This window comes from Mytilus trossulus, chromosome 5, assembly GCF_036588685.1.
Source record: "Mytilus trossulus isolate FHL-02 chromosome 5, PNRI_Mtr1.1.1.hap1, whole genome shotgun sequence".
Lineage (NCBI taxonomy): Eukaryota > Metazoa > Mollusca > Bivalvia > Mytilida > Mytilidae > Mytilus > Mytilus trossulus.
The window spans coordinates 5,344,115-5,354,834 of NC_086377.1; the positions used below are offsets into that span (position 1 = coordinate 5,344,115).

The following is a 10,720-nucleotide window of genomic DNA, read 5'->3' on the forward strand; positions in this document are numbered from 1 at the left end:
TATTTAGATATACACAAAACATTAACATTATCATGATTATTTATCAACCGATGAAGTGTTTACCTAAAAAGGCAAAATGTACTAAAACGTCACCATGCGACGACATCAAAACGTCATCTTTTTGAAATAAGCAAATACAATATGTGTCATGTCTTCATTTCTTAAAAAAATGAAGAGTAAGCATGGACAAATATCCAATTGTTCAAAATATTTGAAAACAATTAACAAAAACTCTGTTATTCGACTTTTGACGATGCAAATGTAAGCATGGATGTAATTTGGGTATTCCTCATTACAGAATCATTAATGGTTTGGAGGTTAGTTCAGACCAAACTCTGTATGATTCCCTCAGATGATTCCATATGAATTGAAAATCAAAATGGTATACCTATATAATAAAGAAAGATACAGCTACAAAATAAACTCAAAATGGAAATGTTAGTCTTGATCATAAAAAACGTAGTTAAAAAAAACTGCCGGTGAACGTTTCGTAGCCCAGTAGTCAACACTAAGGATTTTCTTATCCCAGGCATATATTACCTTAGCCGTATTTGGCACAACTTTTTGGTATTTTGGATCTTCAATGCTCTTCAACTTTTTACTTGTTTGGCTTTATACACATTTGATATAAGCGTCACTGATGAGTCTCATGCAGACGAAACGCGCGTCTGGCGTACTAAATTATAAACTTGGTACCTTTGATAACTTCTATATTTAAGGGCAAAAACAGACTGTATGTCAGAAATTATCGACCAATATTTCAGTAGTTGTTTGTAAAATTGTTGAAAGATCGGTATATGGCAATTTGAGATATATCTGGTGGAAAAATATTCTACTTTATAATTTAAAATCTGGTTTTAGATCTGCTTCTTCCCCAGATACATGTACATTTTTTTTTTCATCTGTTAAAGTTCAATCTGATCTAATTCATCTGTTAGATATATTAAAAAATATTATATACTGGAATGATGATATTTTAAACCTGAGACTGAACAGATGACACAACATAGAAAATGAAGAAAAAGCAACACGAACTCCAAGAGTCGATACACGTTAAACTGTATAGTTTAACCAAGTTATCATGGTGGAACTGACGTTATCAGTCGTTAAATTTGAAGTAAATTTTACATCCAAAGAACTTGTCAAAGGTGTTCACTTATGACATGTTTAAGATAACATACAATGATAAAATCAAACTTCAAATTTCAAAGATCAGCAAAAAATAACAAAGTGGGTAATTAAACTCATACGCTGCTATCATAACTCCATCATAGTTTAAAGAAAAAGAACAATTACCAAAGGGCAAAACAAGTTAACCTAACACAACATAGATATAAACAATGCTAAACAAAATACAAACTGAAATCCTCAAACATCGGGGATGCTTTACGAAAATTTGGAAAGTCACGTGTTAATTTATATTGATTTGTTTAAGTGTATTTTTTAAAGAGCAACATATGTTGAGGTTTGGAGAATCGTTTATCGTTAAGTTAAATATATAGGACTATTAAAATCCTGGTTTGGTATGATTTTTACTCAGTCGGTTGAAGGACACAGTACAGATTATGCATCGAACTATGTTTATATCGAACTATGTTTATATCGAACTATGTTTATATCGAACTATGTTTATATCGAACTTTGTTTATATCGAACTATGTTTATATCGAACTTTGTTTATATCGAACTATGTTTATATCGAACTATGTTTATATCGAACTTTGTTTATATCGAACTATGTTTACATCGAACTATGTTTATATCGAACTATGTTTATATCGAACTATGTTGATATCGAACTATGTTTATATCGAACTATGTTTATATCGAACTATGTTTATATCGAACTATGTTTATATCGAACTTTGTTTATATCGAACTTTGTTTATATCGAACTTTGTTTATATCGAACTATGTTTATATCGAACTATGTTTATATCGAACTATGTTTATATCGAACTATGTTTATATCGAACTATGTTGATATCGAACTTGTTTATATCGAACAAGAGAGAGAAAGCTAATTTGAGGTCTGGTTGAGGTACACCATATCATTTAATCAAGTGAGTGATTAAACGGACCGCAATAGTTTTAGTGTCTATATTTCTATGTATGTTATTTGGTCTAGCCATAAAGATAACCGTTTGATTTCTGCATGAATATATGTTTATTGTAGTCTAAAAAGAGAAAATATATTATGTATCAAACATAATAAGCATCATAAGTCCTGTCGAACGAAACGTGTTTAATAATATCCTTTTCCACTTGACCCACTGGAACCTCCACCGGAACTCCAACCGGAACCGCCACCGGAACCTCCTCCGGAGCCGCCACCGGAACCTCCTCCGGAGCCTCCACCTGACACAACTATAAATGCAGGTCCACTGGAACCACCATTTCCGTATCCACCATTGGAACCACCATATCCGTATCCACCACTGGAACTACCATATCCGTATCCACCACTGGAACCACCATATCCATATCCACCACTTGAACCACCATTGCCAGATCCGCCACCACCACCACCACCAGATCCAATCACAGATACAACTCTTCCTAATACCAATCCTCCGCCACCACCACCTGATCCAAATCCTCCGCCACAACCGCCGCCTCCACAACCACCTCCATACCCAACACTGTATCCTCCGCTGCTTCCACCACCGTATCCATAACCTTTAATAATGTAAAATTATCAATTTCAATTTCTCGGTAATATATTTACCACTTTTCTAAATGTGTGATACCAATGGACCAGTCTGCTAGACAAGTGTTACTTATTTAAGTCATTACATGTGACATTGTTGGATAAATGCCTATTATCGCTATTCTACAAATCATTTCTTTGATTGTGCTGACTTACAATTTCCTTTTTCAGTCAATTTATATGAAAAACTATCGATAGAAACTAAGGGGTCACGTCTCGTTGTCAATGAAATTGACATAGAATTGACAACTTTGTCATAGGTAAAATATCGATACACAGATTGTCATGAGCCGGTAATGAACAACGATTATCTATAATTCAAAAGCTTCACTTATTGTTTTTTCGAAAATAATGCTTCTGATTCAAGTAAGTATTTTCATTTCTGTTTATGCATCAAACTAATAAAGAATTAACGTTTGAAATGAAAAGAAGTACATTTCAATAAACTTACCTCCGTTTTCTCCTCCTCCTCCTCCACCGCCTCCTCCTCCGCCTCCTCCTCCGCCTCCTCCTCCTAATGTTAAGAGTCCACCACCACTGCCTCCAGCACCGTATCCACTGCTGCCATAACCAACACTATAACCACTGCTTCCACCATATCCTGAACCATAGCCTGTAATAATGTTACATTTTTGATTTCAAGGTAAAATAGATGAGGATGCACGAGTCTAAATACAACGTTTATTTTTTATAATTATTTATATCATTCTTAAAAAAAAACAATAATAAAAAAACTGGGTCACGGGGACTACTTTGACGATACAGGTTGTGCAAAAGTTGACAGATTATGAACGGCTTATGATTGGAAGACCCATTTTTCTGGCATAACACGAAAACTTCACCGTTTAATTTGAGATTAGATATGAGAAGATAGCTCTAATATTAAGGTTTCAGATACATGAGATAAGAAAAAAAATAAAATAGGTAATTTCGAACACATTGTATTGCAAAATCAATTTTATCTTAATGACCTGCCCCTTCCCTTTTGTTGCATCCCTTTAAGTGGCAAAATTGGAAAACATGATTCAACCAAAGGTATTCTGTTTTTTTTGTATAATACAACCAAAAATATGATGTTATTTTCTATTTTAAAATGAAAATTCTTACACATGTAAAACCTTCTTCGAAATATTTACACATTTTATCAAAATCTTGACCGATTGTTTTCTGGTATTTCAAAATCCAAGATAGAGGAAGACACCTTATCTACATTTTGTGTACCTCAAGACAAGACATATGAGCCAGTTCATCAGAAAAGGTACAAAAAGTCCGTTTGATAAACTGTATAGGACACGTTATCATGGTTATTAAGGTTTGTTATATTATTTTTGAAAAACGATTCAATCCGAAAAAAATGAATGTAAACATTCATAAAATTGTCAATTCTATCCTGAATTTGTCAATTAAAACAGAAAAAGACGTAAAAATATTTGAAATTTTGGTATTTGAGCAAGCGTCAAATCATTTGATTCCATGACTAATGCTATGATGACCAGAAACTTTTAATAAGACAAATAAGTCAATAGTTTTCAACAGTTCTACAGGTTTTAAAAAAGTGATACATCATTTAAGAAATCAGGTCTTCTTGTGTTTTAGAAAGTTGAATGTAAGTTATTAAAGTTTAGTTAAGTTAGGTTTTCTATATAGATCAACCGTCCTTGCACGGGATTCGAATCGTTCCCTGGTGTGATTGCATTGATATAAGCATCGTAAGCGAGAGCCTTATTACCACTGTTACCGGTGCTAACATTGTCAAATATCAAATCAAGACATTTAGCCTCAACTTTGAAAATGATTGAAATATATGAAATAGCTCGATAAAAATCTTAATAAAAGAACACAGAAGCACTTGAAGGTGCGTAAAGCTTACAGCTTTTAGATATGAGGAAACGTACATCTGTTTTATAAATCATAAGTCTGCTACCAATAATTATGCACAATTTTAAGAATTTCGTAAATTTTACGCTTTTGTACCTTTTCGCATTGACTGGCTGATATGTCATTGCTTTATAATTGTTTTTATAAATGCTTTACATTATTAAACGTCAGGAAATATACCCCTGTTTTACACTTCGAAGTTATTTTTATAGTTATGAATCAAACAACAGGTACTAGTTCAAAATGAATACTGACAATTACAGAAACCGAATAACTTTAATACCAACTGACCTCCTTTTCCACCACCCCATCCTCCGCCTCCGCCTCCTCCTGCACCTCCTCCTCCTAATAGTAATGCCAAGCCTCCGCCGCCACCACCTAATCCAAATCCTCCACCGCCGCCACCGCCGCCACCACCACCGCTGCCATATGAACCATAGCCGCCTTTTGTGCAATATGCAGCTCCGACGAAGCACACAAGAAGTAAAGTTATCATAGCCATGATGACTGAGGTTTGACGATGTTAAACCAGTGTGGTGATACAACAGCTTAAATTTGTATTTATACTATTCAATTCTATGAGAATTCTTTGATCATGATTGATAATGCTTAATCAATTAAACTTACTAGAGCATTGGTGAATCGACTTGCTTTTATAGCAACCATTAATCAAATTTAAAAAGAACTAACAATTTTTTTTTCAAAAAGATATATATCTAAATACTTTTAAGTCCATCTTTGATTAAATCATATCATTGTCAGTATTTTTGCATTAAATTATAATATAAATATATATTTGAAGGACGTATGTAGAGGTGCAATTGGGACACAGAAATGTTTTTTGAGCCGCCTTATGTCTAGTTTGATTTTTACATTAAGCTATGCATTTGTTAGTTTGTATGCATGGTACATCATGTTTGTAATTCAATTTCAGTTATTTTGTTAAAACTTAAAATGAACATTGGTTTTTGTTTTTTACTATGTATAACAATGTATAAACCATTTGTAAACCCACAGAATCGTTGTTATTCTGAGAAAAAAAGAACATTGAATTAACAACAAATAATCACACATTGAATTATGAATCCATACAAATTGTTAGGGGACGACCATTTAATATTCAGAGGGGGAGGGGGGGAGCGTTGGGGAAGAAGAATTTTGAAAATAAATGACTCAACCTTGATAATCACAAAAATAAATGGTTTGTTCTGTGGTAGTTTGAAAAGAAGTTACCTGATTTGCAATGTATTGAAAATAAATAAGGTATAATCGAAAGTATAAGATGGCACCAGATTCTTTATAAATTCATGTTCTTTCTCAAAAAAAAATCGGGAAACACCCAATGATTTTAACAATAAAAGTATACATATTTTTTAAATATATTTGAAATGTCTGAAAATTGTTTTTATTTATCTTGAGGTAAATGTATATTGTCTGAAGAAACCTTATCTCAATTTTTATTTTAACAGGGCCGTAACTTCATTGAGACACATGCCTCATGTAGGAAATTTCAAAACCAAACGCTTGTCTCCATATCAAATTGTGTTCAATGTGAATGCCTTGCAAGAAGCAAGTTCTGCTTTCCCTCAGACATATTATATCCCTGATTTTTTAGGATCAATGTTTCTTATTTTTTTGTCTTCTGTTCATTGATTGCCCTGTTTCATTCTTTTTGTATAAAGTAATTTTGTTTTGAACTTGATCATGAGTTTAACAAAAAACAACAGCCACAGACTCAACTATGTGAATTCCAATTTTGCTTAATCATGCACACTGGTCTTTTGATGTTGTCCCTAAAAAGTCTTCCACTGAATTTATACATTTTGCATTGAGACCAAAATATAGTCAAAAAATTATGAAATCAAAACTTTCATTTTCAAATTCTCAAAGGGTCTTCGGAACACCCAGAAAGCATGATTTTGCATTTTTTGATCCATAGCTTTCTGGGCCTTGCTCAAAAACTTGTCCCTAAAATGTTCTTGGCTAATACTTTAAAAGAAGCTATATTAAACAAAACTTTAATACTATGTATGTATGTATGCAATATGGGAATACATAAGATTCATTTCTGCAGAGGATGAAGATTAACTCTGATTCAATGGAACACAATGACTTGACTATACATGTATTATTTATTATCAACAAATCATTAAAAAAAATGAATGTTTTCGAAAATCATAAACATAGTTGTAAAAATGAATAATCAGTCCCTTCCTTTAATGAAAATAAAAAATATTGCTACAATAGTGCAGAAAATGAATTATCTGTCCTCTTAGTTTACAAAAAAAATGATCAAAAACAAATTCACCTGCCCGCTCCCCTTCTAGAATATCAAATGGTCGTCACCTTATAAAACAGGAAAGAAAGATAACAGAGGGACAGTCACACTCATATATCGAAAAAAAAGCCATGACTACAAATAAACTGGACAAATCGACAAATAATTCTACCCACTAAAGAAAATACAACACGAACCCTACTTAAAACTGGGGGTAAGCAGATTCTGCTCCACATTTGACATCCGTCGTGTTGCTTGTGTGATTACATATCCGGTAAATAGTCTAATTCGGTAGGTAGCATTCATGAAAGGGAATGGGATTGTAGTTACGACGTAAGGAACATATCCGATATCATTTTTGAAACGGTTAATCCATAACGGTCAACCATCTCGTGATGGCGTTCGTCAAATTTACGAATACTTTCTTCATGTTACATTTCAACAATATTTTTTTTTATAAATGTCGTACATTCAAAATAATAGGTTGAAATCAGTGATCTTAGTTTTATATGAATAATTCTTACTTTCTGTTTTACGTATGAAACTAAAAAAAACCATATTACTTTGATAAGTTTTTTGATACTTTTAAGGTTTCCCAATCTTATAATAATCAATCTACGTAAAACATATCTAGGTAAATTGTCTAATAAAAAAATGCAGATGTTTAATTTGTGTTTTATATTTTAGATATGAAACAGATAGAAATATATTTGATATTTTTTTTTTATTTTTCCCAGTTGCGTACTTGTTCTGTATAGTTAATTGACGTTTCCTTGACTATGTTGACATTCCCCGTTTCTATTTTATGGTCTATCAAACATTAATCGATAAAAAAATTCCCACAGAATATACATATTTTTATATATCATGCATTTCAAAAGCAATTACATTTACTTAATCAAATAAAAAACAACAACATTTATCACTTTCAACAATCAGAATTTGACAGATGGCCATTTAATTTCCTGGTGTTAAAAGTGTATGGTGTCTAACAGAATCAAAAGCGTTTCCTTGCTAGGAGTAAAGTTATTGACCCTAATAGAATCGTGCAATACGAAGATTGAAGAGTCCTCCAGTTTATCATTGAGTTGACATAAAAATTGCAGTAAAATATTCAAATACATCAGTTTTATATGAAATTTTAAAAAGTAACACAAGCATAATAAAAAGCAGAAAAACACCAATTAATAAACGTCCGTGAGACAGATGCTCGATATGTGAACACACGTATTAGATAAACTCCCGTGAGACATCTGCCTGGAATATCTGTTTTGATGTCCATGATATCCAATACTTACTGAAACAGTTGCCGCACGGTGACCTATAATTGTTTATGTCTGTGTCATTTTGGTCTTTTGTGGATAGTTGTCTCAATGGCAGTCATACCACATCTTCTTTTTTTATATTCTGTGATATAGTTGCTTCAAACTACAGATATCGTCTACGAATATAGTCTCTTGTGTGAACAGAGCGGTAAAAGCTAGTTTTTGTATACCCCTTCTTAATTTCTTTCTCCATGTTGTTTGCCTCAAATAGCAAATAAGGGGTGATATTACACTGTAAACAAAAATTGGGTCAATATTTTTAAAGTAAAAGTAAAGAAGTGAACTGGTCCAGAAAAGAAAGGTTAAAAATCAGCACCTCGGAAGCTGTCTAAAGATTTCAAGACCCCCTTAACATAATATGTCCATATTTTTAGCAGATTAAGTTTTCTAATTTTTTTTGATAATTTGGCCCAAAAATAGTACAACACACTGTTTAAATGCTATTAAGAGAGTGCTGGGGTGATCTTTTAATTGCTATGTATTGTCTAAATATATGCATTTCGAATCAAATGTATACCCGGAACATCTTATCAATATGTAAACATAAAGATATTAAATAAACTTCCGTAAGACAGTTGTACGATATTTAAACATAAAGACATTAAATAAACTACCGTGACACAGTTTTACGATATGTAAACATAAAGATATTAAATAAACTACCGTGACACAGTTTTACGATATGTAAACATAAAGATATTAAATAAACTTCCGTGAGACAGTTGTACGATATGTAAACATAAATATATAAAATAAACTACCGTGAGACAGTTGTACGATATTTAAACATAAAGATATTAAATAAACTTTCGTGAGACAGTTGTTCGATATGTAAACATAAAGATATTAAGTAAACTACCGTGAGACAGTTGTACGATATGTAAACATAAAGATATTAAATAAACTTCCGTGACACAGTTGTACGATTTTTAAACATAAATATATAAAATAAACTTTCGTGAGACAGTTGTACGATATTTAAACATAAAGATATTAAATAAACTACCGTGAGACAGTTGTACGATATGTAAACATAAAGATATTAAATAAACTTCCGTGAGACAGTTGTACGATTTTTAAACATAAATATATAAAATAAACTTTCGTGAGACAGTTGTACGATATTTAAACATAAAGATATTAAATAAACTTCCGTGAGACAGTTGTACGATATGTAAACATAAAGATATTAAATAAACTTTCGTGAGACAGTTGTTCGATATGTAAACATACAGACATTAAATAAACTTCCGTGAGACAGTTGTACGAATGAATGAATCTTTATTTCCTCCATGTATATGAAGATTTTGCATACAAAAAGAAAACAAGCAATTATTTACACAATCAACAAAATATCATACATTATGAGATAAATACATATGAAAAAAGAACAAAAAACACTCACAAAAAACAACATAGTAGATAAACACACAATGCACAGATTCTAGTATAAACAGCAGAAACACAATGTTTTTCAATCAATGTCTATTCAAAATTCAAAATTAAATCTATTTTCAAATAAAACATGTCTGAATTTTTTAAACATGGGGTGAATATGTTTTGCTACGTAATACATCATTCTAGACCAAACTATAGGATCGAGATCGTATACAGTATTATCAACAGCTCCCAATAGTACTTCAAGAAGGTCATCATCGTCTAGATTGAAAATATCCACGGACTTTTGAATGGGAAGTTCATCCACAATTTTATAGAACATGACATTTCTTTCGGTTAGTAGAACATGACACTCCATTATTAGATGTTTAACGATATCAAAAGATTGTTTGTTACATAGAGTACATGTAGCTTTCTTAATGGCTGCCGATCCTAAAGCTACAAGTACTAACAGTTCGAGTTTTGTATCGGGATATAAAACTGTCAACCGAATTAGTCTATGTTCACAGAGGGTAGGGTGAATTTTGGAATACCGTTTGAGTTCATTTCTATTTTCTAAATTACTTTTCCATCTGTTCTCTTCATAAATTTCAATAGACTGACGGACAATTTTCGACCAAAGCACTTTTTCTGGTATGTAATCCTCATTGACATAAGTTTCAAGGAAGGAAAATAGATCGTATTTAACAAGAGTTGTTATAAGATTATATGTTAGAGAGTGTTCGGCATTTTCATCCAGTATAAATTGACTGATGCACATGTTGAACAGTTTTTTATGAGTTGTGCCAGATTTACTCCTACATAATCGCCCAAAGAATAAAAGTTTGAATTTGTCGATTACAGCTTCTAATGACCATAGACCAAGGTTACTTGTAGTTGAGTCCGTTGGTGAATATTTGTCCATGCATTGGATATACCGCGCAGCATATCGTTGTGTTCTTTCTAAAAGTTCTGTTTCAGAATTTGAGAGTTGTCCCCATACTTCGCAAGAGTACAATGCTGTAGGAAGAACAAATCGTTTCCATATCAACGTGTTTGTAATCGGTGTAAGGCCTTTTGGGTTTACTCCAGCACTATACAATGAGTGTAGATTTTTCTTTAATTTCTTAGCCGCCTTTTTTGTCCTTTCAA

General features: G+C 32.3%; 1 protein-coding gene across 1 annotated transcript; it reads right to left on the reverse strand.

The window, feature by feature from the left end:
* Nucleotides 1-2,105: 2,105 nt before the first annotated feature.
* LOC134719331 (uncharacterized) lies at nt 2,106-5,090 on the reverse strand. The gene is made up of 3 exons (XM_063582340.1): nt 4,880-5,090; nt 3,162-3,323; nt 2,106-2,679 (listed from the first exon to the last, which is right to left on the reverse strand). Exons 1-3 carry the CDS (start codon nt 5,088-5,090, stop codon nt 2,246-2,248), a joined length of 807 nt encoding a protein of 268 aa, XP_063438410.1. The 3' UTR covers nt 2,106-2,245.
* Nucleotides 5,091-10,720: the final 5,630 nt, after the last annotated feature.